The sequence below is a fragment of the Lemur catta genome, chromosome 4, assembly GCF_020740605.2.
Source record: "Lemur catta isolate mLemCat1 chromosome 4, mLemCat1.pri, whole genome shotgun sequence".
Classification (NCBI taxonomy): domain Eukaryota; kingdom Metazoa; phylum Chordata; class Mammalia; order Primates; family Lemuridae; genus Lemur; species Lemur catta.
In genome coordinates, this window is record NC_059131.1 from 108,328,052 (window position 1) to 108,355,027 (window position 26,976).

General features: G+C 36.0%; 1 protein-coding gene across 1 annotated transcript in view; it reads right to left on the reverse strand.

Annotated features, from left to right (window-relative positions):
* Nucleotides 1-284: 284 nt before the first annotated feature.
* LOC123637490 (cancer-associated gene 1 protein-like) overlaps nucleotides 285-26,976 on the reverse strand; it is a 29,728-nt gene continuing 3,036 nt past the window's right edge. The window contains 7 exon segments of the mRNA XM_045550649.1: nucleotides 285-401; nucleotides 8,525-8,632; nucleotides 10,678-10,788; nucleotides 11,977-12,126; nucleotides 16,477-17,525; nucleotides 20,487-20,897; nucleotides 26,659-26,734. Of these exon segments, the coding sequence (XP_045406605.1) occupies nucleotides 285-401; nucleotides 8,525-8,632; nucleotides 10,678-10,788; nucleotides 11,977-12,126; nucleotides 16,477-17,525; nucleotides 20,487-20,897; nucleotides 26,659-26,734 (2,022 nt within the window).

The following is a 26,976-nucleotide window of genomic DNA, read 5'->3' on the forward strand; positions in this document are numbered from 1 at the left end:
TAGATACGGAGATACTAGCAAAGAGCCCTTCCCTTCACCCTTCCTCTTCTTCCTGTTCCCCCACTCCAGTGACTAAGTATGGGACTAAGTCTAGCTCTAAGAGGTGGATTAACAAAGGTCACTACCAGAAGACAGTCCTTCCTAAAAACTAACAAAAGGATAGATATAAAGGGATTATTTAACTACCTCTATTTTTAACATACTTTGAGCATTAGGCTTTGTTTATCCTTTAATACACAGCAATATTAACTAAAATGCACATATAGAACAATGGTTAATCTAACTCACTGGCGCAGAACCCTTCTCTGCATACTTCCTCCTCCCCTCCCCCCACCACCCAGGGACAGCATACTCTCTAAGACATCAAGTTTAACAATTCCATTCCCCAAATGCAACCACTCCTATGAAATAACAAAAAACACTCAAAGGGTGTTACCTTAGCCCTCTACTTTTAACATATGTTTTGCACTTTTAAACATCTAGAAAGACTAGATGTTTCAAATAGGACTTAAGTTTTTTTCCACTATACACAGTAGCACTGAACGCACACTCATAACAAAAGCTATCATTTCAAAATGTCCTCTAAGTAGCAACATCTAGCCTAGAACTCTTCCCCTTCCTACCTTCTACCAACACAGTGGACAGGTCTAAGCATCTGCAATGCTTAGAGGGGATTTTAACAACTTCACTTCAGTATTTTTAAGAACAGTCTTTTCTATGAATTTTAACTCAAAGTCTACTCAAGGTATTAGTTTACTAAACTCTACTTTTGTCATACACTGGCAACCTCTTTATCTAGAAAGACTAGATGTTGTAAATTAGGACTCGTTCGTCCTTTATATACACTATATACACAGCAAAGTAAAATAAAATGCAGACATAAGGGACAATAGTCTCGCCTCACCATAACCACACTGTTATAAAGCCCTTTTGCACTTTCTTCTCCTTCCTCCCTGAACAGCACAAATACCTACTGCTCAGACAAGTGGTTTGATCAACTTCCAAAAGACAGTATTTCATGAATTTTAACAAAAGGATATCTACAAAATGTGTTATTTACTACCTCTACTTTTAACATACTTTGTGCACTTCTAAACATCTAGAAAGACTAGATGTTTCAAATAAGGACTTAAGTTTGTCCTCTGTATACACAGTAGTGTTGAATACACACACGTAACAATGGTTATAGCTGAAAGTGTCTTCTAAAAAAGAACATTCTGGTCTAGAATCCTTCATTTCTTCCAACTCCTCTTCACCAACAACCCAGTAGATATAGGCACATGTGTCACTCAGATGTGATGTTATTTCACTTTCAGAAGTCCTTTTCAGAAAACAGCCTTTCTATGAATTTTAACACAAAGTGTACAAATTACTAACTCTACTTTTGTCATACATTGGCAACCTCTTTAATATCTAGTGACTAGATATTATAAAATTGGGACTCATTTGTCCAACATATATACAATATATACAATACAGCAAAGTTAAATGAAATGCACATAACATACAGGGCAATGGATAAGCTAAAATTCTCTAGTATGCACAAGCAAAACACTTTTTGCAATTTCTCCCCCCCCCCAACCTCCCTCAACCTAGTGAACAAGTGCAGAGAGTGTACTGTTCACAGAGGTGGTTTAACAATTCCACTTCCAAACACAGTGTTTCCCATCAGTTTTTAAAAGCTATGTACAAAGTGTTATTCTACTACTTCTACTTTTAAATACATCAAGCACTTCTAAATATCTAGAAAGACTAGATATTTCATATAAGAACTTGTCCACTATGTACACAGCACTGGTAAATAAAACTGCACACACACAGCAATGGTTATAATCTGAAGTATCGTCTAAATATGACCATTTTGGCCTTGAACTATTCCCTCCTCATTTTCTTCTCTCTGCCTTATATCCAGTGGACAAGTACAGGCATGTATGATGCTTAGAAATGGTTGAACAAATTCATATCCAAAAGTAATTTACAGAGGACAAGCTTTCCTATGAATTTCAACACAAAGTGTACAAAATGTGCTAATTTTACTAAGTACTTTGTCATACACTGGCAACCTCTTAACATCTAGATATGGCAAAATTAGGACTCATTTGTCCATTATATACATTATATACACACAGCAAAACAAAATGCACAAAACATAAGAAAACTGATATCTGATAATGTCCCAAGTATGAACACACTAGCATATCCACCTTTTGCCAATTCCTTCCCTCCCACCTCCTCCAAACCATTGAAAGAGTATAGATGGTACTATACTGCTCACAGAAATGGTTTAACAATTCTATTTGCAAGACAGCGTTTCCTGTGAATTTTAGCAAAAAGATATTTACAAAGTGATATTTTACTACCTCTACATTTAACATACGTCGGGCACTTCTAAACATCTAGGTAGACTAGATGTTTCAGGTAAGGATTTAATTTGTCCACTATATACACAGCAGTTTTGAATAAACTGCACACATGTAACAGTTATAATTTGAAAGTGTCTTAGAAATATGCACATTCTGGCCTAGAACCCTTCCCTCCTCCACCAACCCAGTGGGCTATAATGCTCAAATTTTCAGAAGACAATCTTTCCTACAAATTTAAAAACAAAAATGTACAAAATATATTAGTTTACTAATTCTACTTTTGTCATACACTGGCAACCTCTTTTAACATCTAGAAAGACTAGATGCAAATTAGGACTTCTTTGTCCTTTATATACACTATATACAGAGGTAAGACAAAATAAACAGACATAGGAACTATGGTTAATCTTGCCTCACTATAAGCGCACTGGCCTAGAGCTCTTCCTTCTCCTTCCTCCTCCCCTGAACCCTGCACAAACACAATGTGTACTACTCAGGAGGTGGTTTGGCCATTTCCCCAAAAAATTTCATATGAACTTTAACAAAAAGGTATTCACAAACTGTATTACTACTTCTACTTTTAACATATATCAGGCACTTCAGAACATCTAGAAAGACTAGATATTTCAAAAAAGTACTTAATTTTGTCAACTATATATACAGTAATGAGGAATAAAATGCACACACAAAACAATGCTTATAATATGAAAATGTCTTCTAAATATGACCAGTCTGGCACAGAATCTTCTCTTCCTTCTCAAGGTCTTCCGCTCCATGTCCTCTAACCCAAACGTGGACAAGTGTCGCTTTCAGAGGTGGTCTAACAATTCCATTTCAAAAAGTCATTTCCAGAAGACATTTTTTTCTATGATTTTTTTAACAAATGGGCATTTACAAGATGTGTTATCTTCTAACTCTACTTTATCATACGTCGGCAACCTCTTTACATCTAGAAGGATTAGATGTAGTAAATGTTTTCTTTTAAAAGGTTGGGGGGAAAGTTGAGAGCAGCTTTTTCATATTATATACACAGGCCTTCTTCTATAATCGGCCAGTAAATCTTCCCAAAGGGTGGTGGGCATTTCCAATTAAAACCCCTTATTATTCTTATGTAGTTAGCATAGTCTATTGGCCTTTCAGCTAAGTATTTTTGAAGCTTTATACTTGGGCAGTGATAACTGTTCTAAAATTGCTTTTCACCTTTCTTTTGACTAGAAACATTAATGAGTTTAACTTTTTTGGAGATGACCATGTAAACTGAAAGAGTTAAGTCCTCCTCCTCCTGCTGCTGCTCTTGGCAGCTTCAGGCACTCGGTACATTAACCTTCCTTGATGGTGATCTTTGGAATTATCAGCAGAGGGTGCCTTGAGACCAGCAATATTTTATAGTTTTTCCACTCTAGATAAAGTCATGTGTGTGAAATGGGGAATGGTTAACATAGGAAGAAGGGAAGTATAATTCACAGGGTGGTTAAAAATAATCCTTTGGTCAGTCTGAGGGTCCGGTGTATGGATGACAAAGGGCAGCCCCCCCTCTGAGGCCTTGGTAATGGTGTGAGGAGCTCACTGCCTTTGGAGCTGCCTTAGTTCTTTTTGATCACCAGCTCCACTATCTCATGCTCCCCTTGGACTTGGTGCTCTGAATTATTCCTCAGTGCCAAATGCTTGATTTTCCCCACATGATGAGTGAAATGCACAAGGGTGGTGAAAGCAAATGGTGAAAATGGCTTTGAGGGATGTTTTTCTTAAATCTCTAAATTGGTTTACTAAATAGAAGTATTTTTCTTTTTTTAATTTTTTTTATTTCAGCATATTATGGGAGTACAAAAGTTTAGGTTATGTATATTGTCCTTGTCCCCCCTCCCCACCCCAAGTCAGAGCTTCAGGCGTGTTCATCCCCTAGACGGTGCGCCTTGCTCTCATTATGTATGTATACACCCATCCCTTCCCCCCCATCTGCCTGACACTTGATTAATGTTATTCCTATATGTGCTCTTAGGTGATGATCAGTGAAACCAATTTGATGGTGAGTACATGTGGTGCTTGTTTTTCCATTCTTGGGATGCTTCACTTAGTAGAATGGGTTCCAGCTCTATCCAGGAAAATACAAGAGGTGTTATGTCACCATTGTTTCTTATAGCTGAGAAAATATAGCTTTCTTATAGCCATGCTATACATATACCACATTTTATTAACCCACTCATGTATTGATGGGCACTTGGGTTGTTTCCACATCTTTGCAGTTGTGAATTGTGCTTCTATAAACATTCAGATGCAGATGTCTTTTTTATAGAACGTCTTCTGTTCTTTTGGGTAGATGCCCAATAATGGGATTGCTGGAGCAAATCGTAGATCTACTTGTATTTCTTTGAGGTATCTCCATATTGCTTTCCACAGAGGTTGTACTAGTTTGCAGTCCTACCAGCACTGTATGAGTGTTCCTATCTCTCCACATCCATGCCAAGATTTATTGTTTTGGGACTTTTTGATAAAGGCCATTCTCACTGGAGATAAGTGATATCTCATTGTGCTTTGGATTTACATTTCCCTGAGGATTAGAGATGTTGAGCATTTTTTCATATGTTTTTTGGCCATACTTCTGTCTTGTTTTGAAAAGTTTCCATTCATGTCCTTTGCCCACTTTTTGATAGGGTTGTTTGATTTTTTCTTGCTGATTTTCCTGAGTTCTAAATAGATTCTAGTTATCAGCCCTTTATCGGATGTGTAGCATGCAAAACTTTTTTCCCATTCTGTAGGTTATCTGTTTGCTGTCATGATAGTTTCTTTGGCTGTGCAGAAGCTTTTTAATTTGATTAGGTCCCATTTATTTATTTTTGTTGTTGCTGTGATTGCCTTTGGGGTCTTCTTCATAAATCCTTTGTCTAGGCCAATGTCTATAAGAGTTTTTCCCACATTTTCTTGTAGAATTCTAATAGTTTCACACCTTAGGTTTAAGTCTATTATCCACTGTGATTTGATTTTTGTGAGAGGTGAAAGGTGTGGGTCCTGTTTCAGTCTTCTACATGTGGCTATCCCATTTTCCCAGCACCATTTATTGAATAAGGATTCTTTCCCCCAGTGTATGTTTCTGTCTGCTTTGTCACAGATTAGATGGCTATATGAGGATGGTTTAATGTCTGGATTCTCAGTTCTGTTCCACTGGACTGTGTCCCTGTTCTTGTACCAATACCAAGCTTATTTAATAACCACAGCCTTGTAGTATAGTTTGAAGTCTGTTAAATTAATACCACCCATTTTGTTCTTACTGCCTAAAATTGCTTTTGCTAAATGGGGTCTTTTCTGGTTCTATACGAAGCATAAAATTATTTTTTCTATATCTGTGAAAAATAATGTTGGTAATTTAATAGGGATTGCCTTGAATCTGTAGATCACTTTGGGTAGTATAGACATTTTAACAATGTTGATTCTGCCGACCCACGAGCATGGTATAGTTTTCCACCTGTTTACGTCCTCTGATATTTCCTTCCTCTGTTTCATAGTTCTCCCTGTAGAGGTCTTTTAACTCCTTAGTTAAATATTTTCCTAGGTACTTTATTTTCTTTGTTGCTATTGTGCAGGGTATCGAGTCTTTGATTTGGTTCTCAGTTTGACTGTTAATGGCCTATACAAATGCCTCTGATTTGTGCGTATTGATTTTTTATCCTGAGACTTTACTGAATTCATTTATCAATTCCAGGAGTCTCTTGGTTGAATCCTTGGGGTTTTCTAGATATAATATCATATCATCAGCAAAGAGTGAGAATTTTGATCTCTTCTGCCACCATTTGGACGCCCTTAATTTTTCTCTCTTGCCTGATTGCTCTCGCAAGGACTTCCAGCACTATGTTGAATAGAAGTGGAGAAAGTGAGCAACCTTGTCTGATTCCAGTTCTAAGTGGGAATGCTTTCAATTTTTCCCCATTCAGTATGATGTTGGCTGTGGGTTTGTCATATATGGGTTGTATCATTTTTAGGTAGGCCCCATCTATGCCTATTTTGTTAAGCGTTCTTATCATAAAAGGGTGTTGAATTTTCTAAAATGCTTTTTCTACATCTATTGAGAGGATCATACAGTCTTTGTTTTTACTTCTATTTATGTGGTGAATTACATTTGTAGATTTGTGTATATTGAACCATCCCTGCATCTCTGGGATGAAGCCCACTTGGTTGTGATGGATTATATTCTTGATAAGCACCTGGATTAGGATTTTGCTCAGAATTTTTGCATCTATTTTCATAAGGGATATGGGTCTGTAGCTTTCTTTTTTTGTTGTGTCCTTTCCTGGTTTTGGTATCAGGGTTATGTTGGCTTCATAAAATGTGTTGGGGAAGATTCCAACCTTCTCAATGTTGTGCAATAACTTTTGCAGGATAGGCACCAATTCTTCTTTGTAGGTGTGGTAAAATTCGGGTGTGAAACCATCTGGTCCAGGACTTTTCTTTTTAGGATGGTTTTTTTATTGCTGTTTCAATTTCAGTTCTTGATATTGGTTCATTCAGGAATTCTATTTCTTCCTGCTTGAGCCCAGGGAGGCTGTGTGTTTCTAAAAATTTGTCCATTTCCTCCATGTTTTCCAGTTTGTGTGCATAAAGCTTTTTGTAGAATTCATAGGTGATATCTTATATCTCCGTGGCATCAGTTGTAATTTCTCCTTTCATATTCCTGATGGAGCTTATTAGAGATTTTTCTTTTCTGCTCTTAGTCTAGCCAAAGGCATGTCAATTTTGTTTATCTTTTCAAAGAACCAACTTTTTGTTTCATTAATCTTCCATATAATTTTCCTGTTGTCAATTTCATTTAGTTCTGATTTGATCTTATTAATTTCACTTATTCTGCTAGGTTTGGGGTCAGTCTTTTCTTCTTTCTCCAGCTCTTCGAGTCAATTCATTAGGTTGTCTATTTGTGATTCTTCTGTCTTTTGGATATAGACATTTATGGAAATAAACTTTCCTCTCAGGACTGCTTTAGCTGTGTCCCACAGATTTTGATAACTTGTGTCTCTCTTGTCATTTAGTTCAAAGAATCTTTTGATTTCCATCTTGATTTCCTCATTTATGAAATAATCATTCAGGAGAAGGTTATTTAGCTTCCATGAGTTTGAGTAGAAATGAGAGGTTTCTGTTAGGATTGATTTCTACTTTTATTCCACTGTGATAGCAGAAGATGCATGGTATAATTTCTATTTTTTTAAATTTTTTGAGACAGGCTTTGTGGCCTAGGCTATGGTCAATCTTAGAGAATGTCCCATGAGCTGATGAGAAGAATGTATATTCAGTGATTTTGAGGTAGAATGTTCAGTAAATGTCCGTCAGGCCCGTTTGCTCTGGAGTTCTGATTAAGTCCATTGTTTCTTTGTTAATTTTCTGTTTGGAGGATCTGTCCTGTCCTGGCAGAGGGGTGTTGAAGTCTCCAGCTATTATGGTGTTGCTGTTTATCATTTTTCATTTCACACCTGTAATCCTAGCACTCTGGGAGGCCGAGGTGGGTGGATTGTTTGAGCTCAGCAGTTTGAGACCAGCCTAAGCAAGAGCGAGACCCCGTCTCTACTAAAAATACAAAGAAATTAGCTGGACAACTAAAAATATAGAAAAAATTAGCCAGGCATGATGGCGCATGCCTGTAGTCCCAGCTACTCATGAGGCTGAGGCAGTAGGATTGCTTCAGCCCAGGAGTTTGAGGTTGCTGTGAGCTAGGCTGATGCCACAGCACTCTAGCCAAGGCAACAGAGCGAGACTCTGTCTCAAAAAATAAAATAAAATAAAATAAAATAAAATAAAATAAAATAAAATAAACTATGAATGCTGTATCCCAAAACACCCCTTAATCATGTTTGTTGTACAAAGCTATTATGGTAGCATATGCAACAATATAAATGTGTTTCAGGCACTATGAAAAATAGCACATATTTTTTATTGCTGCATTTTGAAAGAAATAAATCTGATTAGTCTAAATAGAAACAAGGTGGAACAATATTTAAAATTTCAAAACCCAAAAATGTAAACTTCCATTTTGACTTCTGTGGGTGGATAATACTCCCATCATGCCAATGTGTGTCTATTTTAATAAGCAAATTTTTTGAAGGTCGATAACTTCTTAAACTTGTTAATAAAATGATGTTGTGTATGAAGATGACAGCAAGGCAATAAAAGGCCTTTCCTACCAAGAAAGCAAGCTCCTCATTAAGGTTGTGGTACTTGTCCAGTTTGACTCCCAATAAGATAGGTACATCTCTGACATTCTTGGCTTCATCTTAATCAAAGTCTGTGACCTGAGATTAAATATATTTGTGCTCACTTTCAATACTTTTACACTTTTTGGAACACTTGACAATAAATACTTTAATAGTTTAAAAATCAAAGAGATTATTGGTGCCTGCAATTATAGAAGTATAAAACTTAGAGCCATAAGGACTTCAACAAATTTACCCAAAGAACGTAAATATCTGGAACTGTATTTTTCTATGCTAAAGTATGTAGTAAATGTTCAACTTACCTCAAGACATGATCCTGAAATGCTTTTTCATTAGCAATTAACTCTCTAAAGGTTATGATTCTGTCCTTATGTTTCAGTATCTAGGGAAAAAAGCATTTTATATTTCAGAGAAGGAGAGGAAATAAAACTACATTCTATAACATTTATAATAAAATCATCAAACCACACGCAGTTCAATCTCTGGTATCCAAAAGATAAACTGTTTTTACAGCTCTTGTGAGGAAAAGAGTTCACACAGCAGGCCTAAGTCTAGCTGGGCTAAGAAAGGCGTACTAGCAAAGCTGCTCCTTGACTGGCATCTGGAGACTTGGATTGCAGGAGGGTTTCCATCATTCTGTGATATGAATGGCTCGTTGTGCCTAACCTGCTTGTCTGAAGCACCTGGTTAAAGCTAGGCATCTGCTTTCCTTATAGGGGGTCTGGAACTTCAGTATGTGCTAGGCAGAGGATGACTATGTGAACAGCTCCTAATAAAAACCCTGGGCATTGGGTCTCTAGCAAGCCTCACTGGTAGATAACACTTCACATTCACTGCTGGAGGGATGAATGCATCCTGAGTGACTCCTCAAAGATTCTTGGAAGCTTGAGTCTCATTTCCTCTGGAATATGCCCCAGGTGCCTTTCCCCTGGCTGACTTTGCTTTGCATCCTTTTGCTGTCACAAATCATAGCTGTGAGGACTACTCAGTCCTTCAGCTAATCATCAAACCTGGGAGTGGTCTAGGTGTCTCCAAGAAACTTATCCTAACATAAAATTGTTATTACAGTCAGGCTATTAAAGTTCTTCTTTAAAAGAAAAAAATAGCCAATTTTGTCTGGATGCAATTTATAATCATTTCTTGTTTGTTCATTTGTTCCTTCATACAATAATAATCTTAATATTCAATATTCAAACTTCTTTAAGTTATTAGTGAGGTAAAGTGTGCTGCACAAAATGTTCTATTCTTTATTATGCAAATTTTCCAATATTTAAAACAGAGAAAAAACATTAATGAAACCCCATGGAACTATCATTCAGCTTTGATAACTAACACCTAATAGCCAATAGCATTTATATCCCCAACCACTGCCCTCCCTCCTCCATCCCCCTTCACTGAATCAAATTGCTGACATCATATCATCTGTCAATATTTCAGTAACTAAACCAAAATTAACCAAAAGAACATAAATATCTGAAATTGTATTTTTGTATAATAAGATCCTCAATTGGGCTTATTTTTGATGGCTGTTTACAGAAGTGGAGGCCAGTAGTTTCTCTGCGTGGCTGTGTTTATGCCTTGGTCCTTTCTTCTTCAGGTTAGCTAAGAGGCAGAAAGATTCCCCAGAACACCTCCAACATGTCCATTCAGAGAAGTGGTACAGAACTGAATTTGTTATAATCCAAGACCCCAGGTTGTAATTTTACCCTTCAATCTCTATACCACCAACCCAAGAAAAGAGTAATTGAAGAAACTCCAGGAATCTTTGCCTTCTCCCATCTGAGAAATAAAACTGTTTTCAGTGTTTTCATTGTCCCAAGTGATGAAGTTTGTAAGAATGGCAAAGTAAACTATTCTTCAGGAATCAGTAGTGTCATGCAAAATTAAAAAAATAATCATACCAATTTTTTTGTAGATGAATGAGATTTTCTAATACAGACTTAAGTTGTAAAACAAGTCAAATGTTGAACATTATAGTTCCTTGATGAGGGGCATAGTAAAACTAATGTGGTCCCCAAAAATAATTCTTAAAAGAACCTAAACTTGAGGAGTTAACACTTCACTATCTTTCATTTTTCTCACCAAAAATAATACAATTTTTAGACGAAACATAAATATAGTACCTCTTTATCTAAAATTTTCTTTTTAAGATGAAAGCTCTTCAATTTTTGCAGCATTATATCACTAACATTCTCACCCTCTCTTAAATGTTCAGCATCAGGATTGGTGATGTCCTAAGGGTAATGGTTTGAGAAACTATATTAAAAGGTTTTTAGTAAAGCTAAAAGGAAGAAGCAAAAACATAAATGAAACAAATCTCCCTTCCAAAATAAGTGACCAAACCAAAGGAGGTAATTTCATATTGAAGTTCATTCTTCAATTACTCATCAGAAGACATCTAATAAAGGATTAGTATCAAAGACCATTAAATCACATCTGTACAAAAGTTGTTATTGAGACAGACTAATATAGTTGCTGGGAAGTTAATACTCATCTATAATAACTATGCATGCTTACATATTCATATATACATCCCCCCTTCAGCTTAGTCAGTTTACAAATCCTAATTTTAAACAAATTGCTATACCTAACACCAGAACAATCAGACATCCTCAACAATACTGAAACTCTAGATATTTCAAAGTTACCCTGAATAAAAGTACTTCTCCCAATATAACTTAGGGGTCAAAAGTGCATGGGTTTGTATCTAAGTTGTGTGACTTAACCATATGTGAGAACTTGGACAAGAAACTCAACTATTCTAATTCTCAGTTTGATGAAAATCAGCATAGTAAACTTAAATGCCTCCAAGGATAAAGTGAGGAAGTCAGTAAATACTTGCTGAGTGTCTGTTACAAGTTTAACCCAGGCAAACCCTAACATGCCTACTTACATACCAAGTCTCGGAACTTAAAGCCTTATGTTCTAGTGGGAGGGTTACTTACACAGAATAGGCAAACAGGTAATATTTGTTTGGGGTGGGATGAGATCTACTAAGAAGGCTGATGACAAAATCTATCATTGAAAGATCTGGTAGAAAAGCAGTAGGCAGCAAGTAAGACTGTGAAAGAACAGTAGCCACCAGGGAGTCAGAAGAAATCCAAGCAAATATGGTGAACAAGGAAATGCTTGATGGGGCAAGGTGGGGTGGAAAGTTTGTAGCAAAGAAGAATCTGTGCCACATTCAGATTCAAGTATTAAAAAACAAAATAGTAGGTGGACATAGTCTGTGGGCTACCATTTTGTGATCTCTGCATAAAACGCTTAACCCAGTTTCTAGCATTCAATAAATGCTAGTGTTCAACAAATTATCACTTCCAGAATGTGTTTTTCCAGGTTCCTGGCTACTAAAAAAGCTTTTTCTTAGTCCAGTCCCAATATTTTTTCCTCCCCTACTGAAAAATCTGATTTTTTTTTATTACTTGGCATGTGAAAAGTCCTACCATCAGAGGCAGAAGACTGTGCATTTTGGAGGCCAGCTGAGAAGTTCTCTTCATATCTGGGGAATTCAGGCCCTCTTCTTCACAAGGTGGGCAATTCAGGAACAGGTTAGAATTTATCATCTTTGTATCCTACATGTACACAATTTAGATTTGTCATAATAAAGATGAGGAACCCAGAATACCCTTCAAGTAAAATGCTGAATAAAATACCACTCTTAAAAACTTTAAGTGGTAATTCTCAAACTTTTTCATCTCAGGACCCCTTTATACTCTTAAAAAATTATTAAAGATACCCCAAACCTTTTGTTTATGTGGGTTATAGATATCAATATTTATTATATTAGAAATTAAAATGGAGAATATTTTAAAATATCTTTTTTCTAAGTCATTTAAATAATAATACATCCATTATGTATAAATTTAAAGAACAATTTTTTAAACAATGCCACAATTTCTAAAACAAAAAATTAATGAAAATATTTTTGCAAGTGTTTTTAATGCTGGCTTAATTGAAGATAGCTGGATTTTCATATTTGCTTCACACATTCCATCAGCCATGAGAGCAATTTACATAATCATGTCACATAGCTTCTGGAAAACTCCACTGTACTCTTGTGAAAGAAGGAGGGCGAAAAAGAAAAAAAGAAAATAATGACAGTGTAAAAGTCAATAATGTCTTAATAATACTATGAAAATACTTTTGACCTCACAGATGCTCTTAGGCCGTACTTTGAGAAAACTGACCAACAGTTAGTGAAACACAAATCTGTAATCACAGTAAGTATGAATTTGGGGGTGTTAGAGAAATTGATTAGTCAAAATAAAACAAAAAACTGTACTTTTTAAAAAGAAAGCTCAAGAAGAAAATTGTATACCATACTAAACTTCTGTACAGTTAAGCTACTTCAATTCAGAGATTACCAATTTAAAATTTGTCACAATTTGGTTAGGAGCTAAACTTAAGGTCATCTTTGCTTAGGTCAGTGGTTCTCAAAGTGTGGTCCTTGGATCAGCAGCAACAACACCACCTGGGATCTTGCTAGAAATGTGCATTCTCAGGCCCCACCCCAGACCTACTGAATCAGAAACTCTGGGATAGGACCCAGCAATCTGTGTTTTAATAAGCCCTTCAGGGGATTTTGATGCATGTTCATGATTGAGAATCACTGGCTTAGATCATTCTTATTTCTTAGAGTTTAGAAAGATCTTAGAATTGTTTAAATTTAGGAGAACAATATTTTCCTAAGAACCTTTAAAAATAATAGAATTCTTTTACTGCAAACAATACTTATAATGATTACAAATTCATAAGAGGGTCCACTAAGGACATCTTCAAGGTAACATCAGTTCAAGTTATTATAACAAATACAAAAAATAAATTTATACATTTTTCTAGTTCAGATTAGCCTTCTTTCTAAGCAGTCAAAGTTAATAGGATTTTACTATGCATACTTTAACACAGGCCTACAAAACTGAAATAGAATAGGTGTGCTCCAGGTTCTGAAAATTATCACTTCCAGAATGTGTTTTTCCAGGTTCCTGGCTACTAAAAAAGCTTTTTCAACTGCAGATAATAAAAGATTGCACCCTCTCCAAACATATCAATATGAGGTTCTGATGCTGTTTTTAAATGCTTTATAATTTAAATAATATATGATATAATATAGGTTTGTTTGCCTTGTAAACTAAATATGCAATCGTATTATTTAGTTCAGGGGTGGGGAACCTGTGGCCTTCTAGGTCCTTAAGTGCAGCCTTTTGACCAAATCCAAATTTTATAAAACAAATTCTTTTATTTTTATTAATATATTTTTGTTTTTTATATTTTTATTTTATTTTTAAAATGAATGTATTTAAAATACCAAAGAATAAAATAAGTTTCAACAAAATAATCCTCCTAGCTTGACCGGCACAATCAGAACATTAGTAAGCCACTAAATTGACGGCTGCTACACTCATGATTTAGTTCTAACTTCCCCCACCTGACTAGAGCCACTACCATATGAGGCTGGTTGGCAAGAATTTATGGGGGTCGAATGCACCAGTCTGTTATCAGCTTTTGACAATGGTACACTGTGTTTCTGTTTGAAGTGTAATTTGTGAATAGTTGCATAGCTCTACACTATTTTTAAATTCTATCTGCTTAACAGCTCATCGTGTCAAAGAAGACCAAGAGAATGCCGAATGAAAAAAACAGATGTTTTAATGAGAATTGGAAATTACAATGTTATCTTGTTTCTGCTAAAGACAGATTTGCTTGCTTTGTGGTACTGCAATATCAACATTAAATAAATTCAATGCTCATTGGCATTATAACATTCATAAGGACCACAAATATTTTAAATTAGAGGGAGAGGCACGAAAGGTTGTATTGCAGAAATTAAAGATCAAAAGCACAAGCAAAGATGATTCTTTCAAGCAGCAATAAGACCTGGAAATAATGCCATTGAAGCAACTTATAGAGTATTTTATATACTCGAGGGGAAAAAGAGAAGCCATTCAGTGATGAAGAAACTGTGAAAGAATGCATTGTCAAAGTTGTAGCATGCTTAGACTCTGACAATGTTTCAAACTACAAACAACTGCCTCTTTCAAGGAGAACCATAACTGATTGGCAGCATGAATTAGCCTTCAACTTAACAGAACAACTTCATGCAATACTTCAAAAGGAAATATGTATTATTCAATCACTTTGGATAAATCAACTGATACTACTGACTCAGCACAGGTTTTATACTTCATTCAGGTCATAACAGAAGATTTTCTTTGCTACGAAGAGTTACTCACTTTGGACACTCTTGCAAACAGAACATGGGGAATAGATATGTTCAACAACCTTCAAGATAAATGTCATAAAGTTGGGCTGAATTTGGTAAATTTAGTGAGTGTATTCTAGACAGTGCACCTTCCATGACAGGAAAACATGAAGGGTTTATTGCACAGATAAAAAAAAGTGTTAACAGATCCAGATGCTCTCATTTCTTTTCATTCTATCTTGCATCAGCAAAATCTCTGTGCTACAGCTGCTATTTTAAGTGACACTTTATAACAAGTTATAAGTATTGTTAACTATATTTGTGCAAATGCAACATCAGTTTTGTAACATGCTAAAGCTGAATGATGAGGTATTCAGTGTGGATTTGCCATATCACTCTCAAGTGCATTGGCTATTGCAGGGCAGGTGGTAGCCAAAATTTTTTGTCTACAAGAACAGATAGTTAAATTTTATGAAGACCGGAATCAGCAATGTGAATTATTGAGAGAAGATTTCTATAGGAATGCAGCATTTCTGTGTGATATCAAGTTAAATTAAAATGACTTGAATATTTCTTTTCAAGGTAAAACTAAGTCTATATATGATATGTGGCAAAAAATTGAAGCATTTTCATAAAGGTTATCTTTTTTCAAAACACTTCTTCAAAAGGAAATTTTGGATGAACATTTTCCCCAGTTAGCAAAGGTCACTGATGAGCAGAATGATATATGTGAATCATTTGAAGAATATGCAGCTGTTATAGACCTATTAATTGGAGAACACAAGGAAAGTTTCACTGACTTTGAGAATCATGACTCAAATTAGCATTTCGGCCTCGCCTAGTTGATACCACCAAGGCACCTAAAGAACTACAGATGGAATTGATTGAGCTGTCAGTAGATGACATTTTAAAGTCTTTGTTTGATACTAAGAAAGATCCAGTTGAAATATGGAAAAATGCAGAATACTCACACTTTCAGCAACATGCCCAAAAAATGCTTTCTTGCTTTTCAACCACTTACTGATACAAATCTATATTCTCCTACCTAACCCAAATCAAGATACCCTGAAGGTCACAAATGACTGACACCCATCTAGAGGATCAAATGAAACTGTGGACCTCCATGCTGCAACCAAATATTCAAATGGTTTCCAATAAAAAGCAGGCAATACAAAATCATTAAAAGGTTAGTTAACTTTAAAATTAACACATAGTTTTCATTTTTGAAATTATTAAGTACATAATAGTTAGATTTTTACAAAATAATGCACATTTTTAAGTATATCTAATTGAAGTTTCTTGAATGCAGCCTTATTTGATTACAGCTAAAATTAATGCGGCCTTCCAACATGAAAGGGTTCCCCAGCCCTGATTTAGTGTTATTACTGAATAGGACTGACCACCACACTTCGAAAATCTTTTCTCAAAAGTCACTTCTGGGAGACGCTTCAGATGATTGGTAATGGGTACCCACATAATTCCCAGGTTAATTGTCACTTCTACCAAAATAATCACAAGACGCCATGAATGGCTTTAAGTTGAGTACTCATGAACCAAACTTCTCCAAACCTGTGATGTATCTTCCTTTGTACATCTGTATGTTTTTTTGTTAATAATTCTTTCTGCAAACAAACATGTGTAAGTGGCATGGCTAAATATGCATCACTAGACTACCAGAAACTCTTGAAATTCTGCATAGTAGATTTGTAGTCTGCATCAAAACCTTGGCAATATCTGACTCCATCACTTCCTCTAATTGCTCCTTTAACTGAGCTCTCTCAAATTTTGGGACACAACTTTGCTCCTCACTTCTTGCAACCTGCTGCTTAAGTTTTGCGTTTTCATTTTCTACTTCGTTGATGTGCTGCTGAAGTTTTGCATTCTTAGCCCTTTCATTTTCAGATACAAAATGCAAATTTTTAACTTCAGCGAGCAATTTCTCATGTCCAGATTTCAGTTTCTTTCTTTCTTCCAGGTTTTCCTTTTCACGTTTCTGGAATTCCTCCTGTAAAGAAAAAAACTCTTGTTCTCAGGTCTCTTTTTCCCTTTTCAACAAGTCCAAAGCAGAAGCTGTGGCCCTTTCCAATTTTCTTTTGAGTCGGTGCAGCATCTCTATCTCTTTTTCTTTCTCACTTAAGGTTTTGTCCATCTCTAAGCACTCACTCACAGATTTATTTTTTTGTTGCATTTCAGTCATGTACCTTTCCTGTAAATGCATATAATTGGCCTTTGTCTTCTTACATTCAAGGTGTAAGGCTTGCTTCTCATTTCTAGATTCCTGAAGATGTTTTTGGGTGTTAGCTAAAATCTCTTGCAAATTCTGCAATGTCTTTTTAATATCATGCTTCTCAAGGATTACTTTGTATTTGTCTTCAATTAATTCTTCAACATTCTCCTTTAGCTTACTTATCATGTCAACGAATACTTGCTGTTTGGTCATCTTCAACTGTAGTTCTTTAACCTTCTTCTCTAAATACAGGTTACTACACTGGAGGTCTTGGATTTGTTCTTGCTGCTGCCTGTTAGTATGTTTTAATTTCCATAAGACTTCATTTAAAGCCACGTCCTCTTCGCGAGGTTGTAAGCTTTCAAAGCTTTCCTCCATGTCAGGTGTCCTGCAGTTCTCCTGAGATGTTCCACTACTCCAGGAGATGCCTGCTGGAGACCAACTTGAGACAATGCCCGGCCTCTCCACACCCTCCGCTGTAACTTCATTTTGGTAACTGACCGACATCTCAGGAATCTCCCCAGAATTCTGTATTTCTTTTGAAGAAAATGCACTCTGTAAATTATAGTAGAGAAAGTAAGTGTTAAAGAGTAGGAAGATCATGAGCTTTGAAGTCAGACAGAATTGACCTTGAATTCTAGATCCCTTTTATGGTTTCCTCAGCTATAAAATAACAATAATGCCTACTTCCAATAAAAATACCTACTTAATAAAAATTAATATCGAAGTATCAATCGCTAAAATGTATGTACAGCACCTAACAGCACAGTGGAGCACAAGCAGTAGGTATATAACGAGATAGATATATATTCCATTTACTTTGACAAAAGAAAAATTAAACTTTTATACTTTCACCATTTTCTATGATACAAGCTTTTTTGAACACATACAAAATGCTTTCTTTGACTTCAAATGAATTAAAACAAATAATAAATGTATCAACTACCTTACAGACTACAAGGTCTTTTTTGAATACTTTTTTTATTCCTTATGTAGATCATTATCTCATTGTGCTGTGACTCCTATGAACATTAGAATAGCAGAAGATCATGCCTCCTAACTGACTTTATGCCCCTAAGACAGGTTTTAGGGGATTTAATAAAGGACAGTAAATTGTGGTAAGAAACGCTAAAATGAATATAACATCAAAAACCCAGTAAAAGGTATCTGTAGGAGTAGACTGTATAATTCCCTAGAATTTAGAGCTAATGGCCCCCTGTGCACTTTTTGTTTTTGTTTTTTTGAGCCCATCCATCTGTAGAATCCTGTATTTTAGTGGTTTTTCATTATTCTGGGATAATGGCCTACAAGGCCCTGATATCTGCTGTGGTTTGAATGTGCCCCCAAAAGTTCATGTGCTGGAAACTTAATCCTCAATGCAAAAGTGTTGGAAGGTGGGGCCTAATAAGAGGTGAATAAAGATGGCTAAACGTTGTTATTGTAGAAGTAGATTAGTTATAGGAAGAGTAGATTTGTTATAAATGTGATTTCTGACCCCCTCTTACTCCCTCACTGTCACCCTCTGTTGCCCTTCCACATTCCACCATGGGATGACACAACATGAAGGTCCTTACCAGATATGAGCACCATGCTCTTGGACTTTCTTGCCTCCAGAACTGTGAACCAAATAGATTTTTGTTCATGATAAATCACTCAGTCTGTGGTACTCTGTTATAGTAACATAAGATGGACTAAGACAATATCTGGCTCACTCCACCTCTCCATTCTCATCTACCACACCTCTCCTGCTTCCTCTAACCCTGATCTTTCTGGACGCTGGGCTTCCTTCAGGACCTAGTAGGTACCATGCTTCCTGCAGCCACAAGGGTTACAGATGTTCCTTCTGAATGGAATGCTCTCCCACCCACAGTTGCCTAATTAACTCCTACACCTCCTTTAGAACTCAGCTCAATGACCACTTCTTCAGGGAAGCCCTTCCTAAACTCCCTGACTAGAACGGTGTGCTTATCACAGACACCTATCCTACTTATATTTACAGCACCTATCATAGTTGTAAGTTTAAATGTAACTTTACATAGAATTATATACACTCTACATACATTTTATATGTAAATTTTATTCATGAAACTTAGTTTCAAGTTTACATCTATTTGTGTAGTTATTTCATTAATATCTATCTCCTATAGCAGGATGTTATTTTGCTTTGTTTTTCTTTTTTTTTTTGACAAGGTCTTGCTTTCTTGCCCAGGTTAGAGTGTAGTGTTATCATCATAGCTCACAGGAACCTCAAACTCCTGGGCTCAAGCAATCTTCCTGCCTCAACCTCCCAAGTAGCCGGGATTATAGGTGCATGCCACTGTGCCTGGCTAATTTTTCTACTTTTTGTAGAGATGGGGTCTCATTCTTGCTCAGGCTGGTCTTGAACTCCTGGCCTCAAGTGATCCTCCCACCTTGGCCTCCCAAAGTGCTAGAATTACAGGTGTGAGCCACTGTGCTGGCCACAATGTTATTTTCATGAGGACAAGAACCACATCTTTTTTTGTTTTTTAACCTTTATATAACCAACACATAGTACAGACCTGGCACATAATAGATGCATGAAAGTACCTACTGACTGACTAAAATATAACTAAATGCAATGGAAAGAGAAAGAACAATCTTGAGAAACCCTAATCAAGCAAATTTTTAAAATGCCGTTTTCCAGAAATCAACACGGGGAAATAAAGTTCTCTTTTAAATGCTGCCATCTACTTTCAAATAAATGAAAAAACACTACTCACACTTCTTAATGAAACATAACAGTCATAGCTTTGCTCATTAAATTCACATCGAAAAAACATTATTTATACTATTCTTGAATTATATCTATTTGCCCATACCAATTCCTAGAATCTTTATTTTTTGTTCAGTGAGTACATGGAATTTATACTGTTGATACCTTCAGTGCCCTTAGGATACTGACTACATGTGTGCTCAGAATCAATAAACCAAAAGACAAATTAATGTTTTCACTTTGGTAGAAAAATTAATACTTTTTGCTTGTTAATAGAAGTCCAACATGATAGAAAAATCTTGAGCTTTTCTTACCAAATAATTTAATTAACATTGCTGCAAAATCTTTCCATTACTGTGAACTTCACTAATTCCAGCCAGTTTGATTCAAAAAATATAATAAAAACTTATTATATATTCAAGAAGCCATATAGATGCTATGGTGCATAAAAGGATGAGTTAAGACAGAGTCCTAATCCTCATTTGGTACAGCTAATCCCAAATAGGGACTTGAATTTATTAGAAAACTTTGTTCCTGAATTGGTTACGATTTCAGAATGCATTTTCCCCAGAAAAGTCCCTCATGCTGATTAGATGATTCAACACTATTTAGGGAAAAGACTCAGATTATATACTTGTATTTTTTAAGTCCTTTAATACTCCACAGGCTTTATTGACCATCAACAATCTTACCTCCTCTATTTCATAATTAACTCTCACATCAAGCAGGTTAAAGGTATTCTCTTTATAAAATGGTTTTTCAATGTTATTGTGTACACTTTCCTTATAGAAGAAGCGTTGAGGTTGACTAGGGGTGAGGGCAGATTCCTTGAAAGCACTGTTAGCCAGTGAGTTTTCTGTGAATTCCAGTGTCTCTTCACCACAGTGGAGTAGAGGTGGGCTTTCAGGAGGCTGTCTAACACACTCCTTAGCAAGTCTGTCTTTATTTGTAGAAATGCTAGCTTCCATTGGATTTTCTTCATTAAAGGAATCTTGCTTCATAATGGTGTCTTTTGCATAATAATACACATGGCTTTGCAATTCTGTCTTCTCTGTCATTTCATCATTAAATGCTTCTGTCCAGTGAAACTGGCAGCTACGTTCAAATTGTATCAAGGAAGAAATGCTAGTAGTGTCAACTGGCTGAATTAGTACCTTCTGTGAGTAATTTTCAATGTCGTTATCTTATAAAGAGAAGGAAATAAAAATGAGTTGGTCACAAATTTATGTGGTAACAGTTATATTTATGAAATAAACTGGTGTAGCCATTTAAGAATTATATATTATTTCAACCTTACTTGTGTGGATTTTGGCATGGCTTTGTTCTGGCAAACAAAATAAAATATTTTACATGAAGGAAAGTCATACCCAAATGACTGCTACAAAAAAAGCTTGTTATGTAACATTCTGGTTAAATACCATTACAGGAAAGGTGAGGTGGCTCACACCTGTAATCCTAGCACTTTGGGAGGCCAAAGCAAGAGGATCTCTTTAGGCCAGAGGTTCAATTCAATACCAGCCTGAGCAAGAGCGAGACTCCGTCTCTACAAAAAATAGAAAAATTAGCTGAGCACGGTGGTATATGCCTGTAGTCCCAGCTACTCAGAAGGGCTGAGGCAGGAGGATTGCTTAAGCCCAAGTGCTTGAGGCTGCAGTGAACTATGATGATGCCACTATGCTCTAGTCCAGGCAACAGAGCAAGACCCTATCTGAACAAAAAAAAAAAAAAATATATATATATATATAATATACATATATATATTACAGGAGCCAGGCATGGTGGTTCACATCTGTAATCCTAGCACTGTGGGAGGCTGAGGTAGGAGGAGGATTGCCTGAGCTCAGGAGTTAGAGACCAGCCTGAGCAAGAGTGAGACTCCGTCTCTACTAAAAATAGAAAAAATTAGCTAGTCATGGTGGCGTGTGCCTGGAGTTCCAGCTACTCGGGAGGCTGAGGCAGGAGAATCGTTTGAGCCCAGGAGTGTGAGGTTATAGTGAGCTGTGATGATTCCACTGCACTCTAGCTGGATGACAGAGTGAGACTCTGTCTCAAAAGGAAAAAAAGCCGAAAAAAAAAAAAAGAAGAACCATTACAACAAATGCCAAGATAGCTTCAAAATTCATTTGTTGTACTGTAATTATAAACTATTTTAAATTATACAATATTTCAAAAGGATAAAAAGGCACAGAGGATAGTATAATTGCAAACACATAGAAACCTATTTAATCTCACAACAATCCAATGGGATTGGTACTGTTATTATCCCTATTTTATAGGAAACTGAAACATAAGAGATATTAAGTCACTTACGTAATATCACAAAGGGCTAAGCAGTACAGCTGAGATTCTAGAATACTACTTATAAATGCTACGCTATACTGTTTCTCAATACGACAAGTTATGCAGATTTAATGCATGTTTTAAAAAATCAGAAGCAAATAAAACAAAATAAAAATAAAATGTTATAAAGTTAATTAGTAACCTCCCCTTCTAATTTTTGTCCTTTCCTCCTCCACAGAGATAACCACTATACTGAAGCCTATATGTATTCATTCTCCCCATCCATATTTTTCTACTTTTACTACTCATTTATGTACCCTAAATAATATAATCAGGTTCCTAAATAATCAAGTTCCCAGACTTCCTCATTTTGTGACACCCTTAATGTCTCAGTAAGTTTTTCATAGCACTTCTAAACCTAAAGAAATACCTAACAGTTCCATTTAACAAGTAGTTGAGCTCAAATAAGTATTCATCCTAAATTATCAGCTGTTTTAAAATACACACAAACTAAAAGAAAAATATAATATTTTATTTTGTTCTTAAGCAACCACACTTACTACTTGGATGTACACTGTTGGGCACCACACAGCATCTCAAACCTTGGAATTGGACACCACCACCCTCACTTCCTATTTCACATTGATTTTCACACAGGACTTGCTTTTTATCATAGCAACCTTCAAAAACTTTAGCTTGTTAAATAAGACATCACAGGAAAGACCATAGTATAGGTTTGCATTGAAGTAGTGAACTACCTTGAGCTAATAGTTTAAAGGGTCCGACAGATGTCTGTTTCCCTCAAATTCCAAAATACCCTGCAACACTCCAGACAAATGGTAAATGTATATTATTTTATGTGTTTTTCTATTTTATATAAATAGCATCACATTATATATATCCATATAAAAGTCTTTATTTCACTCAAAATTTTGCTTTTGAGATCTAGTTCATTCTACTGAAAGATTATTCTGTATTGCCTTTTTGTTAGCTATTTGTTTCTAATTTTGCTCTTAAAGACAGCACTGCAGGCTGGGCAAGGTGGTTCAAGCCTGTAATCCTAGCATTTTGTGGGGCTGAGGTGGGAGGATTGCTTGAGGCCAAGAGTTCAGTTCAAGACCAGCCTGGGCAATAGCAAAATTCTGCCTAGAAAAAACAAAAAATTAGCTGGGCATGGTGGTACGCCTATATTCCCAGCTCCTCAGGAAGCTGAGGCAAAGGGTCACTTGAGCCCAGGAATTTGAGGTTGCAGTGAGCTATGATGTGATGCCACTGCACTCTAGCTTGGGCAACACAACAAGACCCTGAATCTTAAAAAAAAAAAAAAAAAACCACTGTAATGAACATCCTTGTAACATGTTTCTTTGTACACCAATGTAAGAATTTTTGTCTAGGCTCTGCGTATATACCTAGAAGTAGAATTTCTGGGCTATAGAAAATATGTATCTTCAACTCTACTAGATAGTGCAAAATTACTCCCCAAACTGGTTGTACCAATTTATGTTCTGCCAGTACCCTAAGGGCTCCTTTGCCCTACATCCCTCCAAAACATGTAAAACTGGTATGCATAAAATGGCATTTTATTGTGATCTTTTAAATAAACAAACTTTCACATATTTAATGGTCTTGCAGGTTTCCTTTTCTGTGATCTGCTTGTTACATACTGTTATGGCCTGAATTGTGTGCCTCCAAAATCATATTTTGAAGCTTTAATCTCTCGTATGTTAGAATATGACTATTTGGAGTTAGGGATTTTAAAGAGATAATTAAGATTAGATGAGTGTTGCCCTATAGAGACATGTAAGATTTCAGGAGTTTTGCAGGGCTTTGACCTGAAGGAATATGTGAACGTGTTAGTTCACATATCAAAAGCTGCCTCGCCTCAGGAAGGCGTCTCACCAATCAGTGGCACTTTCCATGGTGATGCTGTTTCAGATCTGTCGGATTGTGCCTGATGCTTCTGTACAACAAAGCTCAGTATGGGGCCACAGGTTGAGAACTGATCAAAGAGTGCCCGCCTAACAGACACCTGCGGCTAAAAGTAATTAGCCTAAGGGACAGTTCCTGCTTCACTCCTGACTACCTGTCTCAATCAACAAAAAACTAGATTAAGAAATATAGAGCCACCATATTTCTGTTTAGCCTTTCTGCTAAGTGATAATTTTATCTTAGGACTTAGAAGTTTGTCATAGAAAGATTTTGTAACCGTTTGCTCACATAGAGTTAATTAAGCAATCTCTAGAAGCTTTTTGGGAGACTTTTAACCTAAATGAACCACCTGTTATGCAAATCTATTACCCCTGGCAACCAATCGCTGTACCAATAAATACTGATGGAGGACTTCACTCATGGCCTCACAGCTCATGGGAATGCTGGAGGTCCCCCAGCTCCCCATCTTTATAAAAACTGTACTTTTGTCTCTGTGTCTTCTTTTATTTCTATATTCTCTATTTTCTATTTTCTATATTTCCTTATCCCTTGTGATGACCCCTGCAAAAGGGACTCGATTTTTGCTGGGAGCATAGCTAACTCCCCGCAGATGAGCTCATAAGGCAGGCTCTAATCCAGGATGACTGGTGTCCTTGTAAGAAGAGAAAGACACCAGAGAGATGTGCACACAGAGAAAAGGTCAGGTGGGAACACAGTAAAAAAATGGCCATCTGCAAGCCAAGGAGAGAGGCTTCAGGTGAAAGAAATCTTGACCTCACACTTGCAAACTCTGGAACTGTGGGAAAATTAATTTCTGTTATTTAAGCCACCCAGCCTGTGGTGTTTTGTTATGGCAACCCTAGCAAATTAATACATACTTTGCCTGTTTTTCTGTTATATACCTTTTTCTTATTGACTTGGAGTTCTTTATTATAGATACCAATTCTTTGTCAACTGTGTTTCTGCATGTATCTTCTCTCAGTCTGCAGCTTCTTTTTTACTTTGTTGATTATACTTTGGTCATATAGAAGTTTTTTTATTTTAGTGTAGTCAAATGTATCAATTATGATTTGTATTTCTCATGTTTTAAGAAATCTTTCTCTTTCCTGTCATCATAAATGCATTTTCTAAACTTTCTTTTAGAAAGTCTTTTTGTAGTTCACATGTAGGCTTTTACCCACAAGGAATTTACTTCTATATTTTGTGCGAAGTAAGGTTCTAATCATTTCCTACATTTAGAGGGCCAACAGTTCCAGCACAACTGAATGAATTCCCCCACTGGTTTATAATGACATTGCTGTCAAATATCAAGTATCCACATATATAAGTGGGTCTATTTTTGGTCTCTGTAGTCTATTTACTCCGCTGGTTTGGTACTTTTCTGCTTATTAACACATTGTTATAATTACTATAACTCTATAATAAATTTTATTATCTAGCAGGACAAGTCTCCACATCTTATTCAAAATTGTATTGGGTATTTAACCTTTTTCACTTCTAAATGTAAATGTTAGGACCACTTAGGATACTCGAAATTGCATTAATTCATGATTTCAGGAAAATTGACCTCTTTATAATATTCAACATGAAACATTTATTTTTTTATGTCCTCTGGGAAAGTTTTATAATTTTATTTCCCATAGAAACCTTACATACCTTTTGTTAGATTTATTTTTAGGTAGCTTAGTTTGTGCTGCTACTGGTAACAGTAAGTTTTTGGCTTTCTGTTTTTTGTTGTTTTTTTTTAAGATAGGGTCTCGCTCTGTTGCCTGGGCTAGAGTGCAGTGGCGTCATCATAGCTCACTGTAACCTCAAATTCCTGGACTCAAGTGAACCTCCTGCTTCAGCCCTCCCAAGTAGAAGGGACTATAGGTGTGCGCCACCACGTCTGGCTAATTTTTCTGTTTTTTGTAGAGATAGGTCTCATTATGTTGCTCAGCCTGGTTTCAAACTCTTGGCCTCAACCGATTCTCCTGGCTTGGCCTCCCAAAGTGCTGAGATTACAGGTATGATTCACCATGCCCTGACTGCTATTGGTTTTTCATATTGATCTTACATCCAGCATTTTTCTAAACTTTCTTATTATGTTTAATAGCTCATCTCTAGATACTTATGAATTTTCTACGTATGAAATCAAATATTTGCAAATAATGATCATTTCTTCTCTTCCTAATACTTGATACCACTTACTTTTCTTTAGTACCTACATGTACTGAATTCCATAATTTCAATAAGGCTTACTGAATCTTTTAATTTTAGTATTATTTACAATTATTAAAAATAGAGACATTTCTATACAGTATTTGTGTTTGCTTTAATGAATATGACCAATGTGCCTCATTATATGATTAACTCCTAAATAGCATTCAACTATCAATTTAAGACTAGAATAAGAGTTTTTGGTTATATCAACACTCATCTTTTAAGATATTTGTATAGTATAAAATTCTGGCGTCTGAGACTGGGACTTGAATCACAGCTCATTCACTTAATGCTACATGATCCTGGGCAAGTTACTGTCTGAGTCTCATTTTCCTCATCTGTAAAATGGAGATAAAAACAGCCCTTATTTCAATTTTTTAAAAAATCCCTATTTCAATAGGATTGTTTGTGGATTAAATGTGATAATGTATATGAAGTACTTAGCACAGTACCTGGCTATCATTATTGTTGTTATCACAAGACACACAAAAAAATCTGTTTCTCTGTTTTGCATATTGCCAACAAAGAGATACCACCTAACAAATTATAAACATCTTCAGCAAGTATGGAATTACGGTCATCTTCCCTTTTTAAATTCTTTATTTCGCTCTGTATTAATAAAAAAGCATTAACATTAATACTTCAAGCAAACATCACAAGCTTCTTCTAAAGGTACATGTATACTGTTATGTAATTTTGCTGCTAGAATATTTTGTTGTACGAGTAGAATGTGCTTTCTAGTATCTTTCCTCCTCTATATTTGGCTCCCTTTTAGTAAAACTATGCTATTAGAGTCACAATTTTAAATGACGATAAAATAAATGGATTGCTATTTTAATATTTTGGTAAGT